General features: G+C 40.3%; 1 protein-coding gene across 1 annotated transcript in view; it reads left to right on the top strand.

Moving 5' to 3' along the window:
* Nucleotides 1-234: 234 nt before the first annotated feature.
* The window catches only part of pth2ra (parathyroid hormone 2 receptor a), a 102,591-nt gene continuing 86,162 nt past the window's right edge, over nt 235-16,663 (top strand). Inside the window, exons 1-2 of the mRNA XM_022680483.2 lie at nt 235-909; nt 15,235-15,334. Of these exons, the coding sequence (XP_022536204.1) occupies nt 844-909; nt 15,235-15,334 (166 nt within the window). The 5' untranslated portion in view covers nt 235-843. The remainder of the gene's footprint in view (nt 910-15,234; nt 15,335-16,663) is intronic.

The following is a 16,663-nucleotide window of genomic DNA, read 5'->3' as shown; positions in this document are numbered from 1 at the left end:
TCAAACATCTTAGCATGTGTTAAAAATAGAAAACAACTACTGTTTTTTCAGTGTTTATAGTTAAACCAATGAAGAAAGATATTTTTAAAGAATGTACAATTCAGAATGTAAAGAGAACGTTTATTAAATGTTGACAAGACATTTAAACAACATCGCAATGTCAGTGTTGATTTATCTTTTAAAAATCCAAACATAATTCAATGTTGAATGAACCTTTAATCTTGGGAGCGGTGTCGCTGCGGCGTGGAGATGCTTTCAGCACCGCGGACAGCGGCGCACTGACCGGCCGCGCTCTGGAGGCTATAGCGCCGCTGTTTGTAGTTACGGTGCCTCGCGCTGCATCCTCGGCTCTGGATTGGCTGCGGTGGAATCCAGTAGGATGTCTCAGTCGAGGGGGGGTTTGGGGGTGCTGTTGTCACTCTTGTGAATGGACACACCCCTCGCCACTATAGCGGGAAACCAAAGGCTGCGCGCACAGGCTCGGAACTTCTCCTTACTCGCTTTCTGTGCTCTTCCCAGTGCCTTTTCTGGAACCAGTAGGTGGCAACCAGTAGTGCCAGCAGGGAACCAGCCGCGAAGGAGATCAGATTCCGCTGCTCCACCGCGGTCCTTTACCGTATCCACGGATCTTTAAGTGAGGACCAGTTGGACAATGGACTGGATCTTCTGGATCGGCTTTGCTGCGGCTCATCAGACTCGCGCATCTGTCTCGTGGTTGACTGAAGTGATGTGGGCACGTGCGCGCACGGAACATGCTGTTTTTTGGGACTTTGGGAGATTGTGAGTTACTTTCTAACATCTCAGCAGCTGCAGCTCCACCTCCACCTCCTCCTCCTCTAAAACATGAGAAACTCAGCTCTGCTGAACTTTGCTAAAATCTTTCTGCTGTGGAAGCTGCTGGACGTGCAGGTCAGTCTGCTCACTTATAATGATCCCTGCAACGTGTTTTACAGGCACGTGCTGCTGTGCTGTTTACCGGTTGGTTAAATTGCGCTATATAATATTTGCTCACATATTTTTGTGTTGTTTTTTACATTGCTACATTGCTTATATATCAGTTCTATAGAAGTTAGAGGATGATTAATATATGTTGGCTTATAATTGTAATGATATTGTCTGTATGGTGTTACTGTATGGTGTTACTGTAATGAACACAGTATTGCAACATATACAGTACCATTGAAAAGTTTGGACACACCTTAAATTCAGTCGTTTTTTATCATAATTAAAATAAATCTGCTTTGTAGATAAGCTACAAAGTCTTCTAAATGACTATGAAAAAAAAAACATTATTATTTATTAAACAAAAAAGTGTGTTAAACAAACCAGAATATGTTTTATATTTTATATTCTTCAAAGTAGCACCTCTTGCTTAGATGCCAGCTTTACACATTTTAGTATTTTCTCAGTCAGTTGTATGAGGTAGAGTCACTTGGAATTTCTTTCAGTTAACAGCTGTGCTCAACTTGTCAAGAGTTAATTAGATGATTCTAGTTTTGCTTTGGACTCCTCCTTGCAAGCTGATTTACATAAACTTCAACTAAGCAAAAAGTTATTGGATAAGTTGTGATTACTTCATAAGTCACAGTGATTACTTTATTATGCATAAATACTGAGTACTGGAAATTTTGTAGTGTTTATCTTGTAATTTAGAAGTAAATCCTTGGGATTACTTTCGTAATACAAATGATCGTATAACCTTATGATTCATAGTACTGGCTGGATAATACAAAGTGGTTACCTTACTGGTGGTTACTTTAATTTTAAGTTGTTAGTGGATAATTCCTAGTGGTTAGGTTATATTTTATTGCAATTATCACAACATTTGCAGTAGTTACTGTGTACAAAATCTATATGATTAAATAACAAAAAACATTGAGTTTAAGGGGTTACATAAATAACTTGCATATTGGGTTTACAAAAGTTTGAAGAATTATGAATAGTGGTTACAAAATAAAAAAAAAACAATCTTGCAGTTCAATACACATGTGTGTGTGTATATATATATATATATATATATATATATATATATATAATGGAGCGTTTAAATTTCATAGTTGATTTTCTCTCTCAGACTGTAATTTTAACTCTTTCAGATTTAAATGGTGTTGAGTGTTATTTTACAAACTTAAATATTTCAGTGTTAACTCAATAAATACTGCCCAACTCCTTAAAGATTTAAATAAACTCTGCCCAATTAAATAACTTTGCATAATGGTTGTGGTCCCCCCCTTCCTCTCCCTCAACCTAGCTTACCATCTTTGTGTAGTCTTGCCCACCAGGACAACCTTTCATTGGGTATTGCATTGTATTTAATATATAATTTTATATAATGGTTGTTTGCCTAGCCAGCATGTTGTAGGCTATAAGAGCAAGTCTCCATCTTCTCTACTGTAAATTGTGACAAAGTAAGATCCTCACTTTGATAAATATTCACAATTGATAAATAGTCATATAAATAGACTTATCTTCTTCTAATTTACTTTTTAACTCTTTTCAGAGTTAGCGTAACACATCAGGGAACAAACTCAAAAAATGTGAGTTAAAATGAAACTGTGGCAAGGTGTTAAATGTTTTAACTGTTTTGATCTGTTTTTTTGCTGTGTAATATCAAGGACAAAGACCTGTAATGCAGCAATATGTCTGTAGTGCTTTTTACCTTTATTATCTTTGTAAATACCTTAGCTGCTCCATACTGTAGATGTAATGCCAGAGCAGAGGTGACAAGTAACTACACTGTAAACGCAAATAAATGAAGCCTGTGTTACATCAAATTTGGATATTTCCAAACATTACTCAACTATTTTTTTTTTAAATAATTTTATTTCTATTTTTTTCCCCATTTTCTCCCCAATCTACAAGGCCAATTACTTAACCCACTCATAAGGACTCCCTCTATCACTAGTAATGCCCCAGGAGGGTAACACACCAGGGGGGTAAAGACTAACAAGTGAAGTCAGTCACCGCTTCTTTTTGAGTTGCTGCTGATGCAGCATTGCCGACTAGCCAGTGGCAATGGAGGAAAGCGCAGCGACTCGGTTCCGGTACATCAGCTCACAGACACCCTGTGTTGCGGACATCACCCTGTACACTGTAAACTTGTAGATCATATATTATGATTTAATACTTGGTCTCTGTGTTGTAGGCTGTAAAACAAGCATCATTTATTGAGCTGCAGTAACTCTGTGTTCTCGCTGTGCTCTCAGTACTTTTAATTCTTTACTGTTTTCTTTCATCTACTTTTCAATGAGTATTTTAAAGAATAGTTGAATGAAACCAGAAAGAAGACTAAATACAAGTTCAGGAAAATATTAATTTTAAATATATATGTATATGTATTTGTTAAGTTCACTGTACTTAAAAAGTATTGTGGCGTGAGGAGGCGGGGGAACCGTGGGTCCGCCCCACGCCGGAACTCACAGCCATGTCTGTCCCAGCCGGTGTGCATTCAGGACTGATTAAGCAGCCGGCTGGGACAGGTATAAAAACTCAGCCTCAGCTCACTGAAAGGAGGACTCTTGACTGGGGAGCTGAGGGCTGAGGCTGCACGGACCTTTAACTGGAACTAAAAGTAATTCTACAGACTCTAGAGCCCCATTGGGCCATATGTTTGTTTAAGTTTGTTTTGGGTGTGGTGGAGGGCGTTTTAAAGCCGCAATAAAAGGTATGTTTTGAGTTCATTTACTCCCCGTGTCTGTGTTATCTGTGCGCTTCCTCCTTCCGGGTCACAGTGGGTACGCCCCTAACCCCAGGGGCCTACCACAGTGGTGGAGAATGCAGGCACCGCCCCTTTTGGGCGGGGTCCAGTGACCTGGTTGGAAGGAAGCCGCGGAGTGGAGCACGACACGGGGCTGTGGTGGACTCAAAGCGTGCCTTTGTTTGGCCGCCCGAAGCCACACCTCAGTTTTGTTTTGCCCTTTTTTTTTCCCGGAAAAATAAATAAATTTATAATGCCTCGCGGGAGAAAAAAGGGGAGGCCCGCCCCCGGCTACTCACCGCCTCGCTGGTGTGACGCCGGGGAATTCCCCTTCGCCTCCATACTCCTCGAGCCAGAGCCCGCCCCCAGCTACTCTCCACCGCTCTGCAGCGGTGACGCTGAGGATTTCCCTTTCTCCTCTCTCCTGCCGGAGTGGCTCCGTCAGCGGTGGGAGGACGCCAGCGAGAGGCGGCTGCAGCAGCAGTGGGCGCCTCGCCCCGAACTCGGCTGGTGCGAGTGGTGTCCGAGCCCCAGACACCGGGAGGCCGAGTGTGCTCACACCGGCCCGGACTTCTGCTGCTGCTGCGTCGGCCCGGAGGAGGACGACGAGTTCCGCGCCTCTCTGCCCGGGCCACAGTCCGACTCCGCCCCGCCTCTCCCGCGAAACTCTTCGGCGGCCGAGTCGGAGTCGTGGAGGGGGGAGAACGGCCCTGACAAGAGCGAGGCCGAGCCAGCCGCCGCGCTACCGAGAGCCGCCGCTCCACAAGCCGCCGCGCTACCGAGAGCCGCCGCTCATCCAGCCCCGGAGCTACCGAGAGCCGCCGCTCATCCAGCCCCGGAGCTACCGAGAGCCGCCGCTCATCCAGCCCCGGAGCTACCGAGAGCCGCCGCTCATCCAGCCCCGGAGCTACCGAGAGCCGCCGCTCATCCACCTGTCCCGGTGCCCCGAGCAGCCGCTCCACCTGTCCCGGTGCCCCGAGCAGCCGCTCCACCTGTCCCGGTGCCCCGAGCAGCCGCTCCACCTGTCCCGGTGCCCCGAGCAGCCGCTCCACCTGTCCCGGTGCTACCGAGAGCCGCCGCTCCACCTGTCGCGGGGCTGCCGAGAGCCGCCGCACCTCCCGCCGCGGGGCTGCCGAGAGCCGCCGCACCTCCCGCCGCGGGGCTGCCGAGAGCCGCCTCACCTCCCGCCGCGGGGCTGCCGAGAGCCGCCGCACCTCCCGCCGCGGGGCTGCCGAGAGCCGCCGCACCTCCCGCCGCGGGGCTGCCGAGAGCCGCCGCACCTCCCGCCGCGGGGCTGCCGAGAGCCGCCGCACCTCCCGCCGCGGGGCTGCCGAGAGCCGCCGCACCTCCCGCCGCGGGGCTGCCGAGAGCCGCCGCACCTCCCGCCGCGGGGCTGCCGAGAGCCGCCGCACCTCCCGCCGCGGCTGCCGAGAGCCGCCGCTGCGCGAGGCTGGGGGACTAAGGCTGGGAGGTGGACTGCCATCTCCACGGGCCTCTCTCTGGAGGGGGGGGCCCAAGCGAACGAACTGCATCCCCCGCTCTCCTCACCCCACCTCTCTTCGTTCGCTCCAGTCACCAGGTCACGCCTCACCTTCGACCCTGGTGGCTGGAAGCTTAGGGGGAGGGACTGTGGCGTGAGGAGGCGGGGGAACCGTGGGTCCGCCCCACGCCGGAACTCACAGCCATGTCTGTCCCAGCCGGTGTGCATTCAGGACTGATTAAGCAGCCGGCTGGGACAGGTATAAAAACTCAGCCTCAGCTCACTGAAAGGAGGACTCTTGACTGGGGAGCTGAGGGCTGAGGCTGCACGGACCTTTAACTGGAACTAAAAGTAATTCTACAGACTCTAGAGCCCCATTGGGCCATATGTTTGTTTAAGTTTGTTTTGGGTGTGGTGGAGGGCGTTTTAAAGCCGCAATAAAAGGTATGTTTTGAGTTCATTTACTCCCCGTGTCTGTGTTATCTGTGCGCTTCCTCCTTCCGGGTCACAGTGGGTACGCCCCTAACCCCAGGGGCCTACCACAGTATATTACATGAACTTAAAATGTATTATTATAATCGGTTACAACAAAAGCTTTGAGTTTAGTCAACTTATCGGGTTTTACAGTGTAGTGATGTGGGGAGTGAGCGCCATCTACCCACCCGGAGGGAGCAGAGCCAATTGTGCTCCCTCTAAGCTTGATGGCAAAGCTGCATGAGCGGGGATTTGAGCCAGCGACCTCCCGCACATATGGCAGCGCTTTAGACCGCTGGACCACTCGGCGCCCCTATTACTCAACTATTTTAAGTGAACATTACAAAGTACTAATGGCAACAGACTAAACTCAGTTATTATAAGTTAGTTCAACTCAAATATCTCAGTTTGAATAGTACAGTATAAGTGCCCACAAATGTTCAACTAACTCAAAATAGTTGAGTATTGTTTAGAAATATCCAATTTTATGTAAAACAGACTTAAATCATTTAAGTTCAAACAACTTATGGGTTCACAGTGTATATGCAACTGAAAAAAGAAGCCTAGTGCATCCCAAATATATCAATAGTCATTATGGTGGTGAGTGTAGTACACTACAGGAGTGTTTGTCCTTAATGTCCCTACATTACTTTTATACTTAAGTTTAAAAGACAGAACAGAAGAAAACAAACATGAGGGGGCTGGATTACAAACTAGACACAGGTGGGAACACTAATGACAGGGTGGGCGGGGCTAAAGTGGAGACATGACAGCCACAAAACCATGCCAGACAGGAGCAGAAAGGACCAAAAAACAAGACGAACGCTGTGTAAAGGTGTAACACAACCATTGGAAAGATATTTTTGGTGGATATTGCTTAGTAATTCTTTTTGCCACCATTATTTTTGTGTTGAAAAATGTAAGAGTAATTGCCCTTATCCATTACAGAACAGAAATTTTCAATTCAAATCTCTTGTAATGGATTATTAAAAAGCTTTTGGATCAACAGCATATCTATTTTATATGCACTGTGCAGCTCAGGCCTGGGTATAAAGTGGGCTTTGCTCATTCTGTAAACATATAAATATACATGTGGGGCTGTTTTGTAAAGAACAACATCTGGAAAATATCGAAGAGCTCCATATCTGAGTGTTTACTGATTCTATAATAGAACCAGTAATAAAAATCCACAGCCTGTGTGTGTGTGTGTGTGTGTGTGTGTGATCAACTTCTTATTGATACAAACAAAACAGCTGGCTCTAATTGCTTCCAGACCTTATTTTATATTATATTTTGCATACTGTACGTCCAGCATACTTTAAAAAAGAGTTATTTGAGTGCTCTTTAGTAAAAGCAGTGGATCTTCATAGAATATTGACAGGCTGAATGAACTTTTGTATTAATAAATGGTTTTGAATTTGGTTAAATGGTTCTTTCTATGTTAGAAAACATTGTTTAAATGATTTATATTAACAAACAAATAAATAAAGGTTGTATATACATTCTAATATATACAGTGACTGCCTTACATATTGAATCATCTCAGTTAACACAACTTACTTAAATACTACAGACATTGATTAGTTGAGCGATACTGATTAAAATGTCTATTGAACATTAAAGTGTGCCTTATTTTTGGCCAGTGCAATCCTGAAACGGTAAACATTCACTTTCCCATTGGCTCCTGGGACCATCTATTTGCATACCGGCTGTGTCTTCCAGCCCCCCTTTTAATCACCATGATGAATGTGTAGTCATTTACCCCAATATAGTAATTAATTTAAATAAGTTATATAATAATGTCTTTTTTTTAAAGAACAGAATTAACCTTTGTTAAGTATTGGCTTGTGAACATCTGCTTTGAGCTCGGTGTGCCATCACTGAAGCTCTGTCTTCAGTGCAGCTGGCAGAACCCATGAATGGCGTGACTTTGAAGTCTGTTCAAGCCTTTTTGGATTTCCATTAGAGACGCAATATTACATTATGTGACTGACATTTTGCAGAACTTTGGCAAATTTGTTTGATTTCCAGGTCATCCTTAAGATCATAGGACTCTTGATGATAAAGGTGAAGATAAAAGAGAAGTGGGAATGCTAAGTGGCTAGAAGCTAGAGGTTAGAGGTGTTAGAGGTGAAGGTTTAGAGTAGAATGAGTGGGGGAAGCAATAGATAGGAAGAACGTTACATATAAATGTGAACAATACATGCACTAGAATGCATTTTATATTTTATTTTATATTCAACCTATAGTGCTCACTGACAGATATGAAGATATGGAAGAATAGAGTGCAGAGACAGTTCTAACCACATGCTGCTGATCATTATTTCCCACTGTACTGTCCACTGTGGGAGGTAACAACTTGTACGATGCATTCTCAGTCCAGTCCATATTTGGTTTAAAGAATGTCAAATGCTCACACACTGTAATGCTCCATCCATCTACACCCTCACCATTACAGCCAATGAAAACTCAAAAATCAGTATTTCAGAAAATTAGAATATTATATAAAAACAATTGGTACTGTGCCAAGTCCTGCTAGAAAATGAAATCCGCATCTCCATAAAAGTTGTCACAGAGGGAAGCATGAAGTGCTGTAAGATTTTCCAGGAAAACTCTGCACTGACTTTAGACTTGATAATAAAACACAGTGGACCAACACCAGCAGATGACATGACTCTCCAAACCATCCCTGACCACCCAGTATGCAAATAGATTGTGCCAGAAGCCAATGGAAAAGAAGCTGCCAATGGCAACAGACTAAACGTAGTTATTATAAGATGGTTCAACTCAAAGATCTCGGTTTGAATGCATATGTGGCCACAAATGTTCAGCTAAGTCAAAATAAGTGAGTAATATTTAGAAATATAGCAATGAAATTCTGGTAAAACTGCTGCTAGTTAATTACTGTAATTTTACACTCTGTCTGTGTGTAATAAGTACTGTGGGCAGTTTAATGAATTAAAAGTCCATGTGTGTTTAAACAGACATGAAACAGTGCACCTACATGTTTTTTCATGATTATGAATCACTTCCCCAGACAAACAAACATCTACGCACTGCTGCCGTATCCCTTTTGCATACTATTACATCAGCTCTGCTGAATAGAAAAGCGATTTGGATCCAGTTTCTCAGGGGAACAGAGCTCTGAGATGCCATACATGGTTTCTTTGGAGTAAAACCACAGAAGAACCACTTTCAGATTTCTGAAGAACCTGTCAGTGAGAGAGCTGTTGTTGTAACTAGAGTTTTTTTTTATCAGGTTTTGATAAAAATGATTGTCAGATGGTCCAGTGATCATTGCACTGAGCACTAAAGAGTCTGCATTATCTAAATGTTCTAAATGTTAAAGCTACAAATAACCTTCTGACTTGTCTACATGATCTTTAGCAAACTATATATATATACTTTAATATCATATATGCCCTATATTCTCAGTTGTAAAAAACACTTGAAGATCCAAAGTGCTCTTCTATTTTTCATTTAATTTACTGCACAGACAAAGACAATTAAATTTAATTATTTTTTTTTCCAATATCTAATATTGAATAAGAATAGAAAGCTGTTTATCTTCATGTTTCACAAATATTTACTGTAGCAGTACTGGACGATTACAGCCTGGGCCTGGAATATAAATGTGCTCTGTGTATACACACAGACATCAGCAGAATAATGGAGGTGAGATGTTGACTTTCAGACTTCACTACAACAAGACTTCAGGGAAATATGAAGAGAGTGATGATGCAGAGTTTTAGGATTGACTGAAACATGCACTCTGGAATTACCTGTCAAAGGAGTTGCAGTTTTGTCCACAGATGCCCAAAGCAAAGGAGTTTAGAAGCTAGAGCTACATTAAGAATGGTAGGTAAACAAAAGCTTAAGGAGGAGTAAATGAAATTGAGGTGGCAGTAATGATAATTTGTAATTATCATGGAAATTATAGTTGGATTTAGGTAATAGGAGTTTTAATAATGACATTGTTTTACTGGCATCAAAGTTATGATAAGTTAAATAACAAATTAGGTTAGGTTTAGGTGATATTTTTCTTTAAAAGAAGTTGGAGTAAAGAAAATGTAATGAAAAGTTAAGCTGAAATGATCAGGTAATTCTATATTAAATGATATATTAAATATTTTAATAATGATACACTTTGTAATCATTCAAATTGAGGGTGCAAAATTGATGTTTTGAGTAATATTAAAATGGTTCATTAACGATTCATTAATGATATAGGGAGCAGTAATAATAAGTTAGAATGATATTGCAGTGATGTTAAGTCACACATACACATGCTTGAAGTGTTTTGGATTGACTCACCTTCGTTTCTTAAAATTGATGTCCATACATTTTGGGATTTGGGGGATTTAGCATTGCACAGAGGATGTGGAAGAATCATTTTAAACTGGGCGGGTGTGATGTGGTCTCCTTTCAGAGCGGATAAATCCGATTCCAGGTTATGTTTAGTCAGAGAGAAAGCGTGTGCTTAGTTAGGAACTTCACTCCTTTATTTCTTTGTTGTTACTATGAGTGAATGAGCTGCTGAGCTCTGAATTTCCCCTTCTGAAGTCTCCATTGCTCCACCAGCCGATCCTCTTTTAGAGGCTGAACATGTGATGTAAGTACATAAAGATGTGTGACGTGGCCAGAAGAACTTCCTTGAAAAGCGACAGGACACCCCAGTTTTTAGAATAAATATATATTAGGCATAGCAAGGATTGTCGTTTCAGCACGTCGTTTCTGGTACCATTAAACACAATATTTTATCCCTTCACCACTCAGAAATGCTCCTGCTTTCAGTTTAGAAACAAATTAATATGGGCTGCCACTTTAAAATAATTAGTTCCTTTACTTATTTGAGTAGTTCTTTCCATAATATGGATTAGAACATTTTTAAATAATGAAATTTTAAGTATGTCCAAACTTTTGTTTGCTACTATATATAGTAACTGTAAATTTGAGGGAAATTTGAGATTGCAAACAAATTGAGGTGGCAGTATGATAAATAAATAAATGAACCTGATATTGTAATAATAGCATGCAATAATGGTGAGTTTAACTGAGGTTGCCATAATTTTAAAACATGATAATTTGAGGTTGCAGTAATATTGCATTAAAATATAAATTAATGTGCATTTATGCTAATGCTAATTGAGGTTGGGGAATTACTAAAGGGAAATCGGGTGATCAGTTGGTACAAAATATAAATTAAATAAACACACTATATATATATATATATATGTATATATATATATGTATATATATATATATATATATATATATATATATACATATATATATATATGTATATATATATATATATATATATATATATATATATATATATATATATACATATATATATATATATATATATATATATATATATATATAGTTATTCTTTGTATGAATAGATATAAATGTGTTCCTTACATTAAGCTAAACATAGACCCAATTAACACTTATATAATACCTACATTCTCCATATCACTGAATTTAAAGGAGAAGTCCGGTGTGAAATGGACATGAGGTGTAGTAAAACATGATAATATGTGTGAACTTTTGTCGAATAGCCCACTTCCATTCACACCCAGCATTCTGAAATATAGCACCTTTAGCGCTGATGCTCCCAACAGACTTCCAATGTTAGTGATAGGGGCATAGTGTTGCCCATGCTAAGAAATCAATATTTTTACACTATTAACAAGCTCGAAGTACTGTAGCTCCACACAAAGTAGCTGGGAGAACTCTGAGGTGACATTTAAAATGAGGCACTCTTTGAAAGTGCACAAATAGTTTGTTAAAAAACACTTTGTATACACACAGTATGAATAAATAGGTTGGATAGGGGAACAGATTGCAAAATTAATTCAGTGGAAATGTATAAATTATTTTTGTTGCTGAAAATATCTCTATAACAATCATGCATTTCCACTAATATCCATTAATTTTGAAATTTGTTCCCTCATCGCCTACCAATTTATTTGTACTCATCAGTCTTTTTTAATAAACTATCTGTGCACTTTCAAACTTTCAAGTTTTTCAGTGCCTCATTTTAAATATTAGAGTCTTCATAATTCTACCAATGGGGTTTGGAGCTATTTTGAGCTTGTTAATGGTGTAAAAATAGACTTTTTGTTTTGCATGGGCACTGCTATGCCTCCATCACTAGCATTGTGATAGCCTATTAGGAGCATTATCGCTAAAAGTGCTGTATTTCGGAATGCTGAGGATAAACGAAGGTAAGCTATTCAACAAAAGTTCATACTCGTTATCTTGTTTCACTACACCTTAACTCAATTTCACACTGGATTTCTTCTTTAATGCAAATATGCATCACAATGTCTTGTACAGTCTCATATGTCTCAATTATAGGTTATCATTCGCAGGTAAATTGAATATAGATCTTGATCCTGCGAGGCCTTGCTATATAGAACCTATTGTTCTGTATAGAAAACATTCATCAAAAGCACTTGTTACAGGCTAGGCAGTGATTATGCCTTTCAAATTATTGATGGTATTAGCGGAATGAAGACACTGCACATCTTCTCATTACTCTCCTTATAGCTGACAGATCAGGGTGTTCCTGTACCTTCAGCACCTCTCCTCCGGTAGCCACGGCAACACACAACTTTGATTTTACAGTTCATGGATGGATAAGCAAACTGAACCAGCCTTCAGCATCTTCCTTCAGAGCTCAGCACGTTTTACTTTTCGAGTTCTACTCAGAGAATTGCATTCCATAGTTTATGTAGAAAATGTTGTAATTTATGCATTTTTTTCTCTTTTATTGTCATGTGGCATTTTATCAGAATACTGTGCCTATTGTCACCTTCATAACTTAAAAAAAATATGACTATTTATCATATTCATACGATTACAGACTACACAGAATTCATGAATATTTTCCAGTAGGGGTGTGCCATATCGTATCGTACGTGATAATATCGCCAACAACCCCTAATTATCATATCAGGGTACTACTTTTTGACTGTTTTTAGCAAAAGAAAAAAATCACACTCTTCTCATTTCCCATTATAAATACAGATTATTTATTATCATTAGTCCAGTATCATTTATTTTACTTTAATCCTAAATTTATAGAGATATTTGGAGTGCATTATAAGTATCATGACATTCTGGATCATTGACTTCTATTACAAATCTGATCAAATTCTTGTATTTTTTAATATCTCAGGTAGGGGTGTGACATAAATCGTATACAATAATCAAATAAAATTTTTATTTGTTGCAGTAGTGTATTCTTGAAAAGAGTATCGTTATCGTGAAAATACCATGAAATATCATGATATTATTTTAGGGCCATATCGCCCACCCCTATTTTCCAGCTAAATTATTTTATATGTTCTATTATGCATGCATCCACAATCCACAAGTCATGGCAAGTTGCAAGTTGTTAAACAACTATTTTTTTCCTACAAAAGTAACTTAATTCAAGATTCCCCAATTTAGGTTTTAGCAAAAGCTGGACGTTGTGAGATAGCAATAGGGCTGACCTGACCTCCTCCAGTTTCCAAAAACCTGTACCTTTACTTTCTATACACTGACTGCACTGACCATTCACTTCAATTCACCTGCATGCAGTGAGCTGTTGTTCACAACCTAGAAAACCTGGAGTGGACTTGTATTCTCCTATCGATTTAATGGAATGGATTTCTTCACAACACAATAGAAATAAGTGCAGGGGGAATTCGTATTTTTGTTATATGAGCGACGCCCATGTTAGTATGGCTGTGTAAACAGCAAAAACACATTAAATCTGATATTTTCAGTTCAATTAATGCGACTTTGACAGCAAACCAAAGAAAAAAGAAGACCTGAGACATGAGTATAGTGGAAAATGACTAGTGAAGAAATGAGGAAATTGTCAGCAGCAGTGATTTGAGGGCTTCAATGGCAGAAAAACAAGGTAATAGAGCTCATAAATATTGACCGATTGACTGATGACAACTTTCCAATAATATCAAGCTTAGTCATTTAATATTAGAAGACTTATGTTGCAGTCTCGTGCTCTACCTTTCCTTTTGCGATCCTGATAAGTGCCAGTTTCATCATAACGTTTTTTGATGTTATTTGCGACTGCCCTTAAGGATATTTTCAAAGTTCCTAAAGTTTTTTTTTTTGCATTGACTGACCTTCATTTCAATAAACTATCTGTGCAGTTTCAAACTTCCAAGTTTTTCAGTGCCTCATTTTAAATATTAGAGTCTTCATAATTCTACCAATGGGGTTTGGAACTATTTTGAGCTTGTTAATGGTGTAAAAATAGTCATTTTTTTGCATGGGCACTGCTATGCCCCTATCACTAGCATTGTTATAACCTATTGGGAGCATGTTAGTATGGCTGTGTAAACACCGAAAAAACACATTAAATCTGACATTTTCAGTTCAATTAATGCGACTTTGGCAGCAAACTAAAGAAAAAAGAAGACCTGAGACATGAGTATAGTGGAAAATGACTAGTGAAGAAATGAGGAAATTGTCAGCAGCAGTGATTTGAGGGCTTCAGTGGCAGAAAAACAAGGTAATAGATCTCATAAATACTGACCGATTGACTGATGTCAACTTTTCAATAATATCAAGTCAAGTCGTTTAATATTAGAAGACTTATGTTGCAGTCTCTTGCTCTACCTTTCCTTTTGCGATCCTGATGAGTGCCAGTTTCATCATAATGTTTTTGATGTTATTTGCGACCGCACTTGATATTTTCAAATTTCCTAAAGTTTTTTTTTTCGCATTGACTGACCTTCATTTCAATAAACTATCTGTGCAGTTTCAAACTTCCAAGTTTTTCAGTGCCTCATTTAAAATATCAGAGTCTTCATAATTCTACCAATGGGGTTTGGAGCTATTTTGAGCTTGTTAATGGTGTAAAAATAGCCATTTTTTTGCATGGGCACTGCTATGCCCCTATCACTAGCATTGTGATAGCCTATTGGGAGCATGTTAGTATGGCTGTGTAAACAGCGGAAACACATTATATCTGACATTTTCAGTTCAATTAATGCGACTTTGACAGCAAACTAAAGAAAAAAGAAGACCTGAGACATAACGTTTTTGATGTTATTTGCGACTGCCCTTAAGGATATTTTCAAAGTTCTAACTGAAAAGCCTGAATTCCAGGTGACTCTATCTTATAAAATTGACTGAGAAAATCCAGCCTATGTGTACAAAGCTCTAAGTAAGTGGTGCTAAATAATTCCAAGTTTTCTTCGTAATTTGAATGACTTTTGTGTTAATATACAATGCAGAACATTTTCAAATAAAAAAAAAACAATACATTTAAAAGAATTAGTCAACTTAACCAGGCAGCATGGCAGATATGGCAAAAAACCCTCCCTGTATGTGTAATGAAGCAAAAAACTGTGAACTGTATGTGTAATGATGTTTTGATTTAGGGCGTATCTTGAAAAATGTGTAAAAAAAAATGTACACAGTGTTAATGGAATATAAACAACTATGCTACAGATAAAATAGACACATTCTATTTATATTAACCCATATAATATGGCTGTCAATCACTGTCTTTGTGAGATGAGGGCTAAAAGCTGTTGTTGTGTTCCCACAGGCAGGCTCAGATGGAGAGATTACAGCTGAAGAACAGGTGCAGATGCTGCTGGATGCCAGACTGCAGTGTCTCCAGACGGTGTCTAGCCATGACCTCGCAGGTAAGTGAAGAGACCCTGACAATTTTCTCTGATAGCTTTTCCATTTGGTCCTCACTAACCTTGTTCACATAACCCATGTGGGAAAACAAAAAAAATATAGAGCAGCTCTAAACATGATTCACTGGTCTGATATAAAAGAAAATAAAGTTAAGTGGAGTATTTGTTCGAAACATATGTTCACACATTTCTCTCAGATTTCAACAATCTTGATAAAACAGTCGGAAAAGCTTTTTTGTGTAATTGGAGTTTGTGTAATTGGATACAATTGGCTACAAATATACTGGTATAAAAATGAGAACCATAAACAGACACATTAGTCAGTGTCCAATCCTGGCTATGTAGATCTACCAAACCCTAAAAGTAAAGTCAGAATGTCAGGATTTATCTGCTATCCAGGACCAGAATTGGGTGTCAGGATTGATCTGCTATCCAGGACCAGAATTGGGTGTTAGGATTGATCTGCTATCCAGGACCAGAATTGGGTGTCAGGCTTGATCTGGTATCCAGGAACAGAATTGGGTGTCAGGATTAATCTGGTATCCAGGGCCAGAATTGGGTGTCAGGATTGAGCTGGTATACAGGACCAGAACTGGGTGTTAGGATTAATCTGGTATCCAGGACCAGAATTGGGTGTCAGGATTGATCTGCTATCTAGGACCGGAATTGGGTGTCAGGATTGATCTGGTATCCAGGACCAGAACTGGGTGTTAGGATTAATCTGGTATCCAGGACCAGAATTGGGTGTCAGGATTGATCTGCCATCCAGGACCAGAGTTGGGTGTCAGGATTGATCTGCTATCCAGGACCAGAATTTGGTGTCAGGCTTGATCTGCTATCCAGGACCAGAATTGGGTGTCAGGCTTGATCTGGTATCCAGGAACAGAATTGGGTGTCAGGATTAATCTGGTATCCAAGGCCAGAATTGGGTGTTAGGATTGATCTGCTATCCAGGACCAGAATTGGGTGTTAGGATTGATCTGCTATCCAGGACCAGAATTGGGTGTTAGGATTGATCTGCTATCCAGGACCAGAATTGGGTGTTAGGATTGATCTGCTATCCAGAACCAGAATTGGGTGTTAGGATTGATCTGCTATCCAGGACCAGAATTGGGTGTTAGGATTGATCTACTATCCAGGACCAGAATTGGGTGTCAGGATTGATCTGCTATCCAGGACCAGAATTTGGTGTCAGGATTGATCTGCTATCCAGGACCAGAATTGGGTGTCAGGCTTGATCTGGTATCCAGGACCAGAATTGGGTGTCAGGTTTGATCTGCTATCTAGGACCAGAATTGGGTGTCAGGATTGATCTGGTATACAGGACCAGAA

The sequence above is a fragment of the Astyanax mexicanus genome, chromosome 11, assembly GCF_023375975.1.
Source record: "Astyanax mexicanus isolate ESR-SI-001 chromosome 11, AstMex3_surface, whole genome shotgun sequence".
NCBI lineage: Eukaryota > Metazoa > Chordata > Actinopteri > Characiformes > Acestrorhamphidae > Astyanax > Astyanax mexicanus.
Note: the sequence above shows the minus strand (reverse complement) of the source record. Positions and strands in the feature narration are given on the sequence as shown.